General features: G+C 48.9%; 6 protein-coding genes across 6 annotated transcripts; 4 read left to right on the top strand and 2 right to left on the bottom strand.

The window, feature by feature from the left end:
• Positions 1 to 83: 83 nt before the first annotated feature.
• BDW43DRAFT_295798 (transcription factor domain-containing protein) lies at positions 84 to 2,487 on the top strand (the record flags this gene model as incomplete). Its single annotated transcript, XM_032044107.1, has 7 exons — positions 84 to 160; positions 214 to 342; positions 394 to 611; positions 669 to 1,177; positions 1,240 to 1,525; positions 1,582 to 1,953; positions 2,021 to 2,487. 7 exons carry the CDS (start codon positions 84 to 86, stop codon positions 2,485 to 2,487), a joined length of 2,058 nt encoding a protein of 685 aa, XP_031906152.1.
• Positions 2,488 to 2,617: 130 nt separating this feature from the next.
• Positions 2,618 to 4,424, bottom strand: BDW43DRAFT_247 (FAD binding domain-containing protein). The gene has a single exon (XM_032039753.1). The coding sequence runs from the start codon at positions 4,343 to 4,345 to the stop codon at positions 2,747 to 2,749; it is 1,599 nt and encodes a 532-aa protein (XP_031906151.1). The 5' UTR covers positions 4,346 to 4,424; the 3' UTR covers positions 2,618 to 2,746.
• A 1,816-nt stretch (positions 4,425 to 6,240) lies between these two features.
• On the top strand, positions 6,241 to 8,255 carry BDW43DRAFT_257556 (putative 3-hydroxyacyl-CoA dehydrogenase). The gene is made up of 4 exons (XM_032039900.1): positions 6,241 to 6,760; positions 6,816 to 7,010; positions 7,068 to 7,402; positions 7,460 to 8,255. The coding sequence occupies exons 1-4, from the start codon at positions 6,499 to 6,501 to the stop codon at positions 7,997 to 7,999; spliced, it is 1,332 nt and encodes a 443-aa protein (XP_031906150.1). The 5' UTR covers positions 6,241 to 6,498; the 3' UTR covers positions 8,000 to 8,255.
• A 138-nt stretch (positions 8,256 to 8,393) lies between these two features.
• Positions 8,394 to 10,471, top strand: BDW43DRAFT_295795 (uncharacterized protein; the record flags this gene model as incomplete). Its single annotated transcript, XM_032044106.1, has 7 exons — positions 8,394 to 8,416; positions 8,788 to 8,918; positions 8,953 to 9,119; positions 9,253 to 9,408; positions 9,475 to 9,660; positions 9,818 to 9,880; positions 10,379 to 10,471. The coding sequence occupies 7 exons, from the start codon at positions 8,394 to 8,396 to the stop codon at positions 10,469 to 10,471; spliced, it is 819 nt and encodes a 272-aa protein (XP_031906149.1).
• Positions 10,472 to 11,102: 631 nt separating this feature from the next.
• Positions 11,103 to 13,666, top strand: BDW43DRAFT_257555 (OPT family oligopeptide transporter). Its single transcript, XM_032039899.1, has one exon. It carries the CDS (start codon positions 11,238 to 11,240, stop codon positions 13,617 to 13,619), a length of 2,382 nt encoding a protein of 793 aa, XP_031906148.1. The 5' UTR covers positions 11,103 to 11,237; the 3' UTR covers positions 13,620 to 13,666.
• Positions 13,667 to 15,137: 1,471 nt separating this feature from the next.
• Positions 15,138 to 16,087, bottom strand: BDW43DRAFT_199 (uncharacterized protein). Its single transcript, XM_032039113.1, has one exon. It carries the CDS (start codon positions 15,728 to 15,730, stop codon positions 15,170 to 15,172), a length of 561 nt encoding a protein of 186 aa, XP_031906147.1. The 5' UTR covers positions 15,731 to 16,087; the 3' UTR covers positions 15,138 to 15,169.
• Between the last annotated feature and the right edge of the window lie 15 nt (positions 16,088 to 16,102).

Here is a 16,102-nt window from a genome sequence, read left to right as displayed (position 1 = left end):
ACAGCAGCGGCGCCTATCGTCGGTGCTGGTTTATTCATCTTCCACTAAAACCAAAACGTGCGATATGGTCCTTTGCCTGTCCAATGGCGCAGGGAAAGGTCCGAGGTGGGTTACAGCAACGTTCAGAAGACCGGTCTAATGGCCGACGCTCGATCGTAGCGTAAGTGATGAGTGGATACATTAGCTGTAGGATCGACTGACGGTTCGCCACAGGTGTAATCGATGTCGCAACAGAAAGACCCGATGCGCTGGCAATCCACCGTATCCCTGTGCTGCGTGCGAGGACGTCGGGCAAGTGTGTGTCTATTCGGAAGCCGAGAAGCGCGTTTCCATCCCCGAAAGGTAAGCCTCAGGCAATGACATGGCACCTAATGGCACCTGACCTGGAAACAGTTATTATCGTCAACTTCAAACTCAAGCTCGAGCTCAACTGCAGGCCCAGTCTCAAGCCAATGCGTCACGTTCTCATGAAAGTCATCAGCCCTCGCTATTCACAACTTCTAGCCCCGCCCAATCGACTCCCTACACCAGTGCGGAGGTGCCACTTGACCGGGATGACTGGTGGTATCAGGGCACTGATCATCTATTCCTGAACCGATCCGGAGAACACCGTGGGTCAACCCCCTATGCAAAAGTCGTTGTTGCGACTGCAGCTGACATGAAAGTAGAGTTCGTCGGTGCGTCGTCAGCTACCCATTTAGCGAAGCGGTTGAATCCCACTTCGACCAATTTAGCGTGGGACGTCCGTCCCCTATATGATGACCCTTCATCACTTCGTCGGTCAGTAACGCGGGCCCTTCCTCAACTGCCGCCCTTTGAATTTGCAAAACGGTTGTTTTGGGTCCAGTACGCCTATATTGGAACCATCTTTTCCCTCATTCAGCCGCTGGACTTTGAAGAGCGGCTGCGGGCTGTATACAATCAACCTCCCGACTTCTCCAACCGAGAATCATGCCTAGTCTACTGCCAAGTCCTACTTGTCATCGCCTTTGGGCTTATGTACTCGGTGAACCAATGGTCCGGGGACGACGGGCCCCCGGGCTTCAAATACTTCAAGCATGCACTGCGCTTTCTACCTGACATCCACGAAGAAGGTTCCATATTTTTCGTCGAGGTACTATGCTATGTGGCGTATTATATGCAGAACCTCAATCGACGAGATGCTGCATTTCTTTATGTAAGTCTGACAGAGCCCTTTTAGATTGCGATCGAAACCACTAATGAAATATTCGCGTCCAGATCGGTCTTGCTCTCCGCATGGCCATTTCATTAGGCCTTCATCAGGAGGTCTCGGATCCTACGATCAGTGAAGACGACCGAAACCGCCGGCGTCGGGCCTGGTGGTCCGTGTATAGCCTGGATCGTTTATTATCAGTGAAATCAGGAAACCCGATCACGATTCAGGATGAAGATATCGGAACTACATGGCCCATCCCAGCTGAACTATCTCCCACCGTTCCATGGCCATCAATCGTGCTTACATATTATACTCAACTGTCTAGGGTCCTAGGCAGAATTGGAGAAGGTGAGAGTATCCCTTTTCTTTCGAATGTAAACCCATCACACTAATGTCGGTGTCAGAAATCTATCGCAAGAAACCCCGGTCCGGTACGAACTTATTAGCTTCCGTTCAGAGCATCACGAACGATTTGTCCGAATGGCTAAGCCGGATACCCGACCGGCTGCGTATTAATTTTTCGACTTTGGATACTCATATTAACCGTGAGTTAGTATCAATTTTCTTACACTTTTACTCGTGTGTGAACATGACAGCCAGGCCACTTGTATTCTACGTGATACAGGGACGATTGGATGCCGGAACTGGTAATTCTGCTACGGATGATTGGAAGGAAGGGCTATCACAAAACACGGTGGCTGTAATCGACAGTTGCATCACTGCAGCCCGTGCAACCACGGTTATTATGGATGCCGCTGCGAAGCACAATCTGGTTGGTAAGTGAACTGCCCTACGCTGTGGGAATTTGTTAAACCTATCGGCACCATGCTGATTTCCTGCAAGCCACGTATGGCTATCTCGATGGGGAATATATTTTCTCTGCCGCCCTTCTACTGGTAATGGTTAATGCAGCCTTTCCGCATAATGAAACAAACGCTCGAGCCATGGAAACAGCACTAAATCTGCTCCGCGGAATGGCAGACCGTGGAAACACCTACCTCGGCTCACGACATTCACTTCTACTCGAGCTACAATCCGCCATCAGTCCCAACCGTGCGAGAAGAGAGGACGTTGTCGTCGAGGCGCCTGTGACTCCAAATAGTACGCAGCAGCCGACTCCATCTACGAACGTGGTTGAAGAACAGCCCCCAGAGGTGTCACCTTGGCCACTGCAGCAGGACCTGCCAACCATGCGGGATATCACTTTCAACTTTGACATCAACGATGACTCAGGGCTGTGGGAGGAAGTTCTGCACCAGATTGATATTGACATGGATACCGACTGGATTGAGAACACGTTAAGAAAGTGACGGGGCTCTGCCCTTGAAGCATTGCACAATGACCTTATGGACATGGCAGTATCCGTAGTATTGATTGCTAGAATAGACGATATTTCGAACGTATAGATTCATTAACTCACAATCACTCGAAAAGAATGAGTATAGGCCTTTTACTAAATAGTGGCTCAGGACTAGAACAAATATTGGTTCAAAATATAATGATTCTATGTAAAAGATGATCATACCAGAATCAACCATCAACTCCAAAGCCAACATGCAAAAACGGGCTTCAATCCAGATGGGTTTTCATCCGAAAGGAGACTTGAGCGACAACATTGTCAAGACACTGGGCAGCATTCGCTGGTATTTCCTTCGTCCTCCACGCAATGTATCCGTCTGGTCGTAGAAGAGACGCACCGGTGGCAGATACTCCCAGCATACCCTGAACGCTTCCTTCGTCCGCATATTGTACATCTTGTCCGATACAAACATGCTTCACCCGGACTGGTGACTTCAAATTCATCTGAGCCACAGCTTCCCCCCATTCCGTCGACTGTGAGACGAGAGCCCAGGAGTCCTCACCTAGCACGTCTAAGATAGAAACAGTTTCCTGGTTTTTGGTGACCCAAAAATGTGGCACATGCGTGCCAGGCTGGCCTGCCCATTCGTCCGGCTTCCGCGCTCGTGGCAGCTCATCATCGAGCCCAATGAAGCCATTTGATACGTACAGCTGCCCAAACTCCATGGCGTCGTCGTCGAGTTTCTGACTGGCCGGCGTGGCCTTGTCGAGATGGATCTTGTAATCCGCTCGGGCGAAGATTTGATCGTGGCGCAGAAGGGCCACCGGACGTCGTTCCGCATCGTATGTGTCGAGAAGTTCGGGAGAGGAATTGCCTGATAAAACAGCTGCTAGTTTCCAGGCGAGGTTATCGACATCATGGATTCCCGTGTTGGCTCCATATCCGCCTCGGTTGGGTGGCAGCGTGTGAGCCGCGTCGCCGGCGAGGAAGATGCGTCCCGACTGAAAAGTTTCCGCCACCAGAGCTCCTAAATCCCAACGACCGGTTGTAATGATCTCAATTGGGATTTCTGATGTGCCGATCGCTTGGTTGATAGCAGCACGGAGGGTCGGCTCATCACGTTCAACATCATCGTGGAACATCAAGACCCATCGGCCGTCGTTGTAGGTCGTCAAGAACGCTTTGAGATTGGGCTGATCGATACTGAATTGGTGCACACCCTGCATGTACTGCTCCAAGGGGGCGCGGAACAGTACACTGCGCATTGTCTGCATATGGCCGCGACCATTCCGTGGAATCTGGAGTAACTCGCGAACCGTGCTGTGATTCCCGTCTGCAGCAATAAGATACGAGCTCTGGATCTGTATCTCCTGGCCTTGGGGATCTACTACAGTGACGGTGACACTGTTTGGATCCTGCTCGATATTGGTTACCGTATGCTGGCGTCGGATATTCACGCCTCGTTCGATGACCGCCTCTTGTAGGATGGCCTCTAGTTGATCCTGAGGTATGGCCGCTCCGCGAGAAGGCGAATATTGTTTCTTCACAGTCGAGTCTTCCTTACTAGACTTTTCCGTGCCCGACCAGGACGTGCTTTCAAACCACTTACCGGTCATGCTCTCGACTCTTGCTCGCATCAGATTGAAGTCTTCGGGGACTTCCGGAATGCGATCTGCGATACCAAGCCAACGATATATTTCCATTGTCCGCGATGTAAAGCCGATCGCCCTTGGGTGCTTCGAGATAGAGGCGTGTTTTTCTAGGACCACCGTTGGTATCTCGTGTTTGGATAGGCACAGAGCCGCTGAGAGCCCTACCAGATTGGCTCCGACAATGATAACGGGTCGTTGAGTAGATGGTGGCATCATGATGTCTGTTGGGGATTAAACAAACACTTTTTTTTAGAGGAATTTAAAGCCTGGGGCTTTCTGTACAGATGAGTGTTCGAGTATATTTCCAACGCTAAGAGATTGGGGGTCTTTTATATGTTTAGAATAAGTCGATGCTCGGGCCCGATGGATGTCCTGTTTTTGTCGAACGCCTGACTTCGGGCCCGAAACAGCAACCGAATCGGCATGATCAGTAAGTACTATTAATGTATATCGTCTTTTGGTCCTAGTAAATTTAAATGATTCCCTTAACGCTCACATTCATGAACCTACGGTAAACTCAAGAATTTCAGTACTCCTCCTTCACTAGTGCTAACCTCTCTTTTTCCGTTTCACGTAGTTCATTGTGTTGATCCTAATGTTGCCCAGACACAATCCAAGTTACAGTATGGTTAAAATCATCTAATCAAGATTAGGTTAAGAGAATATATTCAGGCATTTAGATAGTACGGAGTCAGCTCAGATGTCTCTTTATCGGACTATGTAAGGGGCGAGGGGGAGGAGATACAAAATCCCGCCTAGGAGATACATATATGTTCGCGGGACTCCATCTAAGTTCGGACACATCTGCTCATCAAGATTAAAAAGTACCATACTAAGGTTGACATTTCAACATGATCAGATGGCAACACAGAATACTGGGCTGAAGTTGAAATAGTAAATAGGGAAATTCTTTAGGGCAACACGTATGGCTGATTGGCGCAGAGTGCTACTTCCGGGATCCGTCTTAGGAGACACACTAATGCGGAGCGACGACACCAATGCGGCACAAGCCCCCTTCTAAGGTCAGCCTCGTACGAGAAATGAAAAGAATTCGAGTACGCAAAATACAGCGTCTGTCCCCTGCACCGCATTCTATTGCTCAGTGAGCACTTTTAATTAAGGCTATGTCGCCGCAAAGTAATCCTACAGTGTAGAAGTGGAATAGGTAGAATGCAACAGACTGAAGGGGTCGATTCGACTTTATCGGGACACTCGGCAGGTCAAATGTCAAGAGACAGTGAGGACAGCATGCATACATACTCCATACAATCCTAGCGGAGCACCTTGCTCCGTAGTAATTCTTGTCTACCTAACGCGGCTAAGAGACCTGAAATAGTTTCAGGACAAGAGCCCCTAGCCTCATTGTTGGCTCGACCAAACGCTCGGCACACTCCATCACGAATAACTAATGCGGATAAGACTGCTGAGAGAAATACCGCTTTGCATCATCATGCGTATTCCCTTAAGGAATTGACCCATCATTGCAGACGACCAGTCCTGGTGGAAGTTAAAGGGGAAGGGAGAATGAGACGGAGCTCTGGTTGAAGCAGCGGCAGGCGACCATAGTTCCAAAGGTCACCCATATCGATCACCGTGCAGCTGGGGAAGCGTCAGCGCACCGACCTATATGGCTCAGCCCCGACAGGTGCTTGCATTAGTGGCTGGCAGAGTCGGAAAGGCACCCCCTCCCCCAAGAACAAACAACAGGGAATAAAGATGGAGGGGATGATCCTTCACCAATTGCGGTTACCAAGGGAAATTGGTGGGGAGCCGGATGGCTGCAGCGATTGGTGCTGTGGCTTGGATAGCCCGTCTCTGACAGCTGACAAGATCATCTGATTGGTTGCTTGGGTTTGTTCTCCCAATCTATGCTTGTTAACTTCTGCTGCGCAAGGAATGGTAGCATCGAACCATTCGCCAGTCTGCCACGCCCGTGACGGTGATGGCTTTCTCCTTAGCTCTTGTCTGGTCTTGTCTTCTTGGTGGCTTGGTGGCTTGGGAATTGACGGAAGCGGAAGATAAAATAGATTAAAGTTATTATTTTTTCTAAAGTGATTGGGGGCAAGTATGGCGACCAGGTGGAATCAAATGGTGTTGCGGGTTGTCTCTTCGGAGGGGCTTCCATGGTCCAGTGATTTATTTAACCCCAACACGACATGGCCTCAGGTTTCCAACAAGGAATGAATGTACCGCAACATAGCCAAATTCTTCCGGGAAATACGACGAAATTCAGGACGGACTCTTTTTCTCTATTCTCTTTCTCATAGTCCAATTAACTTTGACAATCATGCAATCCATCCCTCGCGACCATCAACGTCCAGGTACCGACGTCTCTCCCCGCATTCCGCCGATCCGTTGATCCACTGTGGATGAAAATGCGATACTGGCAGGCGGGGAAGAACGATGATGGTGGAGTGCTTTTTGAGCAACCGGCCAACAAGGTTCTGGCACCGGATTCGGGATACAACTGCTCGTCCGATGCAGACTCCACTGGGGGCCCAGGGATCGAAAACCTCGCATTGATAGTCTCTGTCTATGCGATGAACGCTGATTGGCCTTGGGATCTGTGCATATGTTTGAACGAAAGGTGTTGTTCGAAGGAGACAAGCGTGTTGTCGTCCAATATAAAAGGTGCCTTAATGCCCCCGGATTTTCGCTCGATAGTTAACATTTTTGTGATTCCCAGTCTCCAATCTTCCGTTTCCGGCTGCCCTCGGCCCATTTCTTTCCATTAGAGTACGGTGGCCTCTTTACTACTTCTACATAATGATTGCTCCTTCAGAACCCATTCAGCCCTCCAACTCGGCTGCAGCTCTCACGCAGTTCATTCCTGGTGTCGACTTTCAGGAGGCCTTCAATGAAAAAGTTATCATGATTGTGGGTATGTAGTTCCCTTCTGGTGCCACTATGCCCCCGAAGCTAAGCCACGCTGTAATAGGTGGTGCCAATGGCATTGGCGCCAGCCTCGTCCAGCTCTGTTGCCAAAGCGGCGCTTACGTCTGCATTGGCGATGTTGATACCATCCGGGGAGAAGCTCTGAACAAGAAATGCCGTGAAAAGTGGCCTGTCTACTGGGACCCTGCCCTTCCACCAAAACCTCCCCGGACATCCTTTTTCACCGTCGACGTCACCAACTATCAGACCGTCATCTCCCTCTTCGACCGTGCATTCCAGACATACAAACGTATTGACCATGTGGTTGTCACAGCGGGTAGCATGGATGCTGGTAACAATTGGTTCGATCAAAAGTTGAGCTTGCAGTCGGTGCGCGAGGTACGTCTTTACCTAAACATCCTTGTTCAAGGGGTAGAGTCCTGAGCTCTATGTCAGCCTCCGTCCACGAAGGATATCGACGTGAATCTCGTCGGTTCTCTCTATGTCACCCGTGTAGCTAGCGTTTATCTCCGCCATAACCGCGGGCCGGGTGTGGACCGTTCCATCTTATTGTTCTCTTGCGCCGCTGGCTTCAAAGAGACTCCTGGTGTATCTATCTACCAAGCCTCTAAGCACGGGGTGCAGGGTCTCATGCGCTCTCTTCGCCCCTACTTCCCATCACCATATAAACACAATCTGCGCATCAATACAATCTGCCCTTGGATGACGGAGACCCGCACGACCCTGACGAAGAAGGTACAGGATCGCTGGACGAAGGAGGGTTTACCCGTCAGCACCCCTCAGGAAGTCGCTCTCATCTCAGCTGGCGTGCTGTCTAACAACTCGCTGAATGGAACATCCATGTACGTGGAAGGTGGCCGTGCGTGGGAGATCGAAGCCAACATCGATCGCTTGGAGCCGGAGTGGCTGGGAGAGGAGGCGTCCAAAACGCTCGCATTAGGACAGAAGGTGTTGAGTGACGCATGGGCTTCGTAGAGTAAAATTTGCATGTTTAGACATCTGTTGCAGATTGATACCCATTAGCGACCACAAGAATGACAGAACGATCGGGAAGGGGGAATTGTTGCGGAAAGGACATTATCAACTGGCTGTGTTGAACAACGGCTCTAGATTAGAGCTTCCAATACATTGTTCTGCACGTTTACTCTCGCATTCAGCTCACAAATATCCTTGTGTAAGGCATAAGAGGCCAGTTTGGGAGATAGAACTCAGCCACGAACTCCAGTTCTTGAAGAGCCTGTCAGCTTCATCTTGCCGTATTCGATAAACACTCCACCATCGACCTTCTACTCGAAATGTAGTTATTGAGATCGTATTATTCTCTCAATTACCCACCGAATTACTCAGCTCAGCCAACCCGCGCCAAAGGATGATCCTTAATCAGTCATCTACGTTAGACTTTGAGAAATCCCCCGTATCTTCAATAACAAGTACGAATCAGCGCTTACCACTGACAGCTCTATATCCTGCTTCGCCATCTTGGCATCAACTGCAAAAGAAATGATAGAGTTCCATGACCAAAAATAGAGGTTTAATCCGGGAAGTACCGGGTTGTTTTCCAAAGACCCTTGGTGCTGGCTGAAGAGAATGATATCATATTGACAGAACAAGGAGATGTGGTTATATTCAGGATACACCCTTTTCGGCCGCTAGAGATACATATAAGCTGGCGACATATAAGAGAACGTAGTGATTGTATCTTCCTACATAAGACTATCTAAGAAAATAGCTTCCATGTCTTGTTAACACCCTTACGGCACAAGGACGCCTAATGAAACCATCTTGATCATCGGTGCATCTGGCTTTATTGTTACACACATGGTCGAAGCATTTCTACGAGCCGGTTACTATGTTTGCGGCACGGTCCGGTCCGAAGTAACGGCTGATAAAGTCCGTTATACCTTCCGGGAGTACAAAAATAAGTTGAGCTTTTGCCATTGTCCTAGACATCGTTGGTGCGAAAGCCTTCGTTGAAGCCGTTCAAGGAATCACCGGCCCTATTCATACTGCTACACCCTTCCTGATAGAAGTCGAAGATAGAGATCGAGAGCTACTTCGGCTGGCCATCGAAGGAACGATCAACATCCTGGGCTCTGTCAAGAGACATGCTCCTCAGGCCCGCTGAGTCATTAACACATCTTTCTTTGTCGATATGCTTGATTTATCGAAGGGAACTGACCTGATAACACATACATGGAGCAGATTGGAGTCCAATGAACTATGCGGAGGCAACAAACGAAGATACTCTCGACCTAGTAACTTACTGTGCAGGAAAGGCTATGGCAGAGTGTGCGACGCGGGATTTCACAGCCACAGAAGGTCCATCCTTTGACCTGGTGAATATCTACCCACCATGCGTCTATGGGCCAATCAAGAACGGCATAGTGAGTCTAGTCAATATGAATACCTCATCTACGGAGATATACCGGCTCATGTCGCCGATATCATAGCTGAGCAATTTCATCCCACCCACTTCGGTATGGATATGTGTGGATATACGTGATGTCGCCGAAGCGCATTTGAAGATTTTTGAGGTCCCGCGGCCGGTAGACAGCGACTTTTGGTCTCGCAAGGCAGTCTCAGTTCCCAGCAGGTGGCCGATATTCTTCAAGAAGGGGGTGGCGGAAATGAGGACCGTAGGGACGTCTTGAACGTCTTAGGATGGCTTGGCTGGACAACGTCGTATATTTCAAAGGATTGAGATTACACAAAGGGTGGAAATTGCGGGATTTGGCTAAAGGGAATTCATATTCTGGGAATGCTACCTTGGTTTTCTTTCGGGTGTCAGGAAAGGTATACCTAGTGCCTTATGGATGTCCTCCTCGAGGCACCTCACATGCAGTGGATGTCGTCGAAGTCATACAAACTAATCTATAGAGTTACATCAATGAATAGTCCAACCTACTGCGCGTGATATGTTGACAAAAAATAAGATTTTGGGTTCCCTCATGCGACCTTTTGTGATAGACGCAAAGCTGGAGCTAATGCACGTAAGCATACGGGGTCCATCACTACTTACTCAAGTCCACTACCCCTGCAAGCTCTTGGTGGGTCATGCCAACTAATATTATTTTTGCTTTGAGTGTCTACCGTCACCGTTCCAAGTGTGGATGGTAAGAACAGGATAGACACCCAAGGTACCGCTACCTGCTTATCGGCCAGACATTGATCATCAGTGCGGAGATGTTGATCAGGAGTCTAGTAGACCTCTGACAAGACAGACAGTGTCTATGACTGAGACTATGGTGGGTGTTTAAGCCAAACTCCGTGTTCTGCATTTCGAATATCAACGATTTGTGGGATAGACTGTCCAGTAGTCGGTAGGATCCGAAACATCAATTTATTGCCGCCAAGGCTAGTACCCTTTTGGGATTAATCAACATGGCCAACCCTAAGGAGATAAGTAGTTCTCGAGAAACTCCGAAGAAAAGCGAGCACGCAATCTGAGCGGTCTTCTACTCATGGCGAGTTGTGGAAGTCTTGACAAGTTCAGTCCGAACCCTAACCCAAGTGTCATAACGGTCGGAGCGTGGCCGATCGACATTGGTGGAAGATGGTCAGGAACGGCATCCCGAGAATTGATTTTTACTTAATTTCCGAGTGGAAGAGAGAAAGATATGAGGAGAGAGAGAGAGAGGTAGCGAGAGTCTGAGGAAGGCCCAAAAAAAAAAAAGAAAAAGACGCTTTAGGGTTCGTTGCCACTAGTCTAAATTAGTCGCGTCGGTCACGGGCCGCGCCCTCCATACAGCCAATCAGACACCTAGATGCAGGGCTTAATCGAACAAACTATCGACTATCACGAATAATCTTTTTCCGATAACGCCATTTTGCCAAGGGGATCCAGTGAATGAGGGTTGAACCTACCAGAAGGGCCCGCTCCAATTGCTTGCACGTAATTTGGCTACTTTCCAAGCGTTGTGGTCAGGCTGGTCGGTGGATGAAGTGGGACGCCATTATCAACGTTGCATTCTGGACCGTTTCCGGAATCGATGTGGTTCCATTGCTTAAATGAAATCTCGATCACGTCATTTTCCCTAGAAGATGAGGACGAAAGATAGGTTCTGTCTATAATTGAAGTAGCGGGCTGCAGCACATCATGTTTTTTGTTTGGTTTTTTTTGGCTCAGCTCGTCCTTCCCAGGAAAACCCGTTGCCAGAAAGCCCTCAACGTCTTGCTGAAGGTCAACCGAATCCGGTGACTCCATTCAGCATCAATGGGTCTGTCGACAGTCTCTCGGAAGCTTTCGAGAGCAACGGAGGATGTGTCAGATACTCCTCCGGAAATCCAAGACAATGGCAACGATCGGCCGCCCAACCCTGACCGTAAGCAAGCGTCTATGGACGAAGTCTCATCCAGCGATGAGGAGCATATCAGGAAAGTTAGCGATACGGATGCGATAGAGCAGGAAAGTGAAGAGGATCCGGAGATTACAGCGCTGCCTAAGGAGGTTCGACAGCTGGTCAGTCTCACCGATGATCCGACCTTGCCCACGATTACCTTCCGATATTTCATTCTTGCGATCATCTTTATCGTTCCCGGTGCATTCCTGTCCCAGATGAGCCACTTTCGTACAACCCAAGCACCGTATTCGATTTTCTTCGTCCAGATTGCTACCCATTACGTGGGACACTTCTTTGCGCGAGTGTTTCCAGCCTGGGAGGTTCGGTTGCCATTCACAAAATGGTCGTTCAACCTGAATCCAGGGCCGTGGAGCCCCAAAGAACATGTGCTGGTCACCTTGACCGCGGCATCTGGTGCAACATATAATTTGGGCTATACTCCGATTGCACTGGCGGAGCTCTTCTATGGCGAAAAGCTCAATCCGGCTGTGGCAATCTTCTTCATGTTTGCGATCAATTGGATTGGGTACGCATTTGCAGCCATCGCGCGCCAGCTTCTACTGTATGACCCTACATACATCTGGCCGCAAGCTCTCATGCAGACCACCCTCTTCGAGACATTCCGAAAGCAAGACGTTTCGTCTCCCCTTGCCCGGCGGCAGCTCAAGATCTTCTTCCTTTCTCTGGTGGGAATGACCTTATGGCAATTTCTCCCCGAGTACGTGTTTCCTTTCACGTCCTCGCTGGCGTTTCTTTGCTGGGTGGCCCCCCATAACCCAGTAGCCAACTTTGTTGGCTCCGGTCTCGGGGGAATGGGCTTTCTCAATTTATCGCTCGATTGGTCGAACATCAACTGGAATGGCTCGTCCATTCTGCTTACACCCTGGTGGACACAGGTCATTTTGTTCTTGGCCTTTGTCGTCAACTGTTGGATCCTCATCCCAGCCGCCAAGTGGGGAAACATGGGATCATACAAGCACGGCCTGATGTCAAAATCTCTCTTCATGGCCAATGGCACCAAGTACCCGGTCCTAGACGTGTTGACCACGGACTTTCGCTTAAACCAAACCGCCTACGAAGAGCATGGCCTCATGTACATGGGTCTACAGAATGCCTGGGCCACATTCTTTGACTATGCCAAGGTAACAGCGGCGGTTACCTGGATTGCTACATTCGGTTTCTATCAGCTCAAATCGAACCTAACCAAGGCCATTGCATCACGAAAGAAGTCGGAAAGGTCCAAAGGCCAAAATATCAACTACCAATACCATGATCGGCTCAATGTGCTCCAGCGGAATTACAAGGAAGTACCTCTTTGGTGGTACGTGGTTCTCTTCATGGCTGGGTTTGTCATTCTCCTGGTGGCCACTGCTTGCGGATACCTCTGGATTCCAGTCTGGACGTTGTTTGTTGGTCTGGCCACGGCCGGTGCTTTTGTCCTCCCCTTTGGTTGGCTGTACGCGATCTCCAACTACCAGCTCGCGGTAGGGACGTTCAATGAGATGCTGTACGGATACATGGTCCACACGAAAGCAGGCGAGTCCCATCGCCACCCCTGCGGGCCTTCCACGTACGGAGCAATCGCTGGCGACGCTTGGTATCGAGCTCAGTACATGCTACAAGATCAAAAAATCGGGCACTACATGCACATCCCGCCTCGAACGGTCTTTTTCTCTCAGGTTTTCGGAACTGTCCTCGGCATCCCGGTCAACTACGGCGTGATTCGCTGGGTCTTGAACACGAAGGGCGACATTCTCAAGGGGATTGAGAAGGATCCGCTGAACCAGTGGACTGGTCAATCAATCATCGGTTCGAATACTCTCGGGGTGCAGTATGCCGTCATCGGGCCCCAGAAGATGTTCGAAAACCCCGAGCTGAGGGCTCTTCCTTACTCATTCCTCGTGGGAGCCGTGGTCCCTCCCATCCTGTACATTCTGCACCGCTTCTTACCCAAACTGCGGGTTGACCTGTGGAATGTCACCATCTTCTTCTCCGGTCTCTCAGTCTTCTATGGCAACATCAGTACAGGGTATACCTCAGCCATCATCGGAGGATATGTGGTCATGTACTGGTATTACCGACGCCGGTTCGAAACATGGAAACGATACAGCTATATGGTTGCGGCCGCCTTCGATGCTGGCTTCAATCTGAATATGCTGTTGATCTTCTTGTTCTTCGGGTCCGGGAAGAAAATCAAGATGCCCAACTGGTGGGGTAATAATGCAGACTCCGTTGAGCGGTGCTTCGCCTTGTGAAATGATTCCAGTGATTCTGCATAATTCGGCGTAGGGCACGGTGTTCCTTCAGAGACTCAATCAGATATACAAACCTCTTTCAACTCACGCGACCCAAGACAATCAGCAATACCCACCCCAATCGTGTATAAAGCATATTACTGTACATAGATCTCATCTCATAATAAATAAGTGTCTGCTCTCCATCCATCTGTTCTCAAGTACTCATGGTTACCTTTGTATGTTCGTAATTGCTTATTGCTTGGTAGATTGTCGAGTCCTCAACTCTGGTATGTACTAATTATCTTGGGTTAGAGCAGACATCAACCATGTTCCACATTATTACATACTCGATATTGGTTTGAGCTTGACAATTGCGACATATGATCCATTTTCTCGGTTGGATCTGCGCTTTCGAAGCCACAGACAGCACCACAGTTTTATATGTTGCACTTCCCCCGCCTAGCCTACTTCTTTTTTCTTTTACCGTAATAACAACCAGGCATATTCTGTTCATGGAGTTTTCTCCTGTGATCCTGATGATGGGTCGACACTTGAGCGAGGACGCCATAGGAATTTGTATAAATCGAGGTGAGCTTTTTCCGAAAGAAAAGCCTATCCCTGCAGGTTCAAAGCGAGTCGGGAATACATCATGCAAATTCAGAAATCGAAGGTTACGAAAGTATATCCATCTCTTGAAGATTACTCTCCATGCCATGTCAGATAACGCCTTCGTCGATTTGCGAAGAAGTTTTCCCTTCATTGAACTTCGCCAAGACTGTGGAAGATTAATTGAGATTAAGACAGCCACCTATTTTTGCTGGTATGAATCGTCTAGCGGTCTCAACCGCTCGCTACCCTGATTGAAAGTACAAGGGTCGACATGGTCATAGAGAAAAAGTCGCTCAACTGCTATTAGATTGATTATCGGATAAGATTATATTCTCGATATTCGAGCCAATGCCCTATATGACTATCTCTGCCGAAGTTCGAGAGGCTCTGATCATTATCTCCGAGATGGACGGTGGAACAGGTGGATGTTGACAGGACCCTAGGATCCGATCTGATAAGGAGAAAGACATGTTGAGCTCTTGGCAAGCAAAGCAAATTGATAGATAATTAATGGCTTGCGGCGAAACCCTGAGAAATCTCCAGGAGTGGAAGTCATTCAACTCATGCCCATACATCATGGCGAGACTATCTAATCAGATCAAAGAGCTGTCCGGTCGGTTCAACCCCCCAAAACAACCCTTGATCAGTGGTATTCTGACGGAGGAGCTCGTTAAGGTTACATGAAGGGGTGAAACAAATACAAAGCATGTATGCCCTCTAACCATGCCACCATGATGAGTCCAAGTCTTTTCTTCTTGTCTCGCAGGTCACTAGCTGTCCCTATGATGTGCATACGTACTAGATTTCCCAGACATTTTCATTGTATCATCTGTCTATATACACCATCACATACGCATCCTATGGCTTCTTGCACAAGGCTCGTAATGCTATTCTAATTGCTTCCATACTAACCGTTTGACAGTTCCTCTCAGGGACTGGGCTCCGAGAATTCCCTGGAATCAAGCCATATTCGCCTTTCCCTTCCTCCCCATCATAATTCCTCCCTCGCGAACACAGCTCGTATCCAAAACGCTCATCTCTAACCGCTTCTCATACGCCTGCTTGCTCTTCTCCGCCGACGTCCGCAACATAAACCACCTCAAGTGCGGCAGCGGTCGCAACAACTCATCCACACAATCAATCAGCCAGCCCCCAAGACCATGGCCCTGGTATTCGGGAAGGATGTACAAGTCGGTCAAATAGGCAAATGTGACATTGTCCGTGATAAGGCGCGCGAATCCAACCTGGACTAAAGTATCTTTTGGGCTTTTTGGATCAGTGGTTGTGGTTTTGTTCCTTTTGTCATTCGGATCGCTGATGTTTGATTGAACTTCGTACACTCCGAAGCAGAATGAACTGTCAATGATCTGTTTCAGGATATCCTCGGGGTAGCTTTTTGTCCAGTACATGAAGTCACGGTCGAATACGGCGTTGATGGCTGATACCGAAAGGAGGGTTTTGTCCGTCGATACGATGAACGCATCTTGGGTCCACGTCTGGGGTTCGATGGGCAGTGACATGGCCTATTATGTATGTTGTTCGGCTTGCGTCGTTTCCACCCGGTCAATTGCCTGGCTCGTGTTTAGCAGAGGGATGTCTTTGAGTTTGGTAGAAGTTATGTTTTCTTTAAAGGGTTTTCCGTGGTGTTTCATCGTTTATCGTTTTATCGTCGGTTTTGAAGTACGAGGTGACTCACGATCTTAGCCGTGATAAATCTTGGCGTTCGATTGCCAATCTCATCCACAAAGCAGGTAGGAATTTAGAAAGAATTATTAAACCCTGGATTTCGGGAACAAATAATTGTGGTAGTTCCTCGGTTTTCTACTCGATGGCTGAACCCGTGCGTGATGCACCAAATTCCGTCATTAACTTCAATACTAGATGGCCAGTGC

Source organism: Aspergillus alliaceus (genome assembly GCF_009176365.1).
Source record: "Aspergillus alliaceus strain CBS 536.65 unplaced genomic scaffold BDW43scaffold_1, whole genome shotgun sequence".
Classification (NCBI taxonomy): domain Eukaryota; kingdom Fungi; phylum Ascomycota; class Eurotiomycetes; order Eurotiales; family Aspergillaceae; genus Aspergillus; species Aspergillus alliaceus.
This window is presented reverse-complemented; position numbering and strand designations above follow the sequence as displayed.

What these genes read in the sequence shown, in the direction of transcription:
- BDW43DRAFT_247 (XM_032039753.1), bottom strand. Translation starts at nt 4,345, where the DNA reads ATGATGCCACCATCTACTCAACGACCCGTTATCATTGTCGGAGCCAAT.
- BDW43DRAFT_257556 (XM_032039900.1), top strand. Translation starts at nt 6,499, where the DNA reads ATGAAAATGCGATACTGGCAGGCGGGGAAGAACGATGATGGTGGAGTG. An exon ending in GTTGTCGTCCAATATAAAAG is followed by an intron (nt 6,761 to 6,815) that starts GTGCCTTAATGC and finishes TGTGATTCCCAG; the next exon opens with TCTCCAATCTTCCGTTTCCG. An exon ending in AAAAGTTATCATGATTGTGG is followed by an intron (nt 7,011 to 7,067) that starts GTATGTAGTTCC and finishes ACGCTGTAATAG; the next exon opens with GTGGTGCCAATGGCATTGGC.
- BDW43DRAFT_257555 (XM_032039899.1), top strand. Translation starts at nt 11,238, where the DNA reads ATGGGTCTGTCGACAGTCTCTCGGAAGCTTTCGAGAGCAACGGAGGAT.
- BDW43DRAFT_199 (XM_032039113.1), bottom strand. Translation starts at nt 15,730, where the DNA reads ATGTCACTGCCCATCGAACCCCAGACGTGGACCCAAGATGCGTTCATC.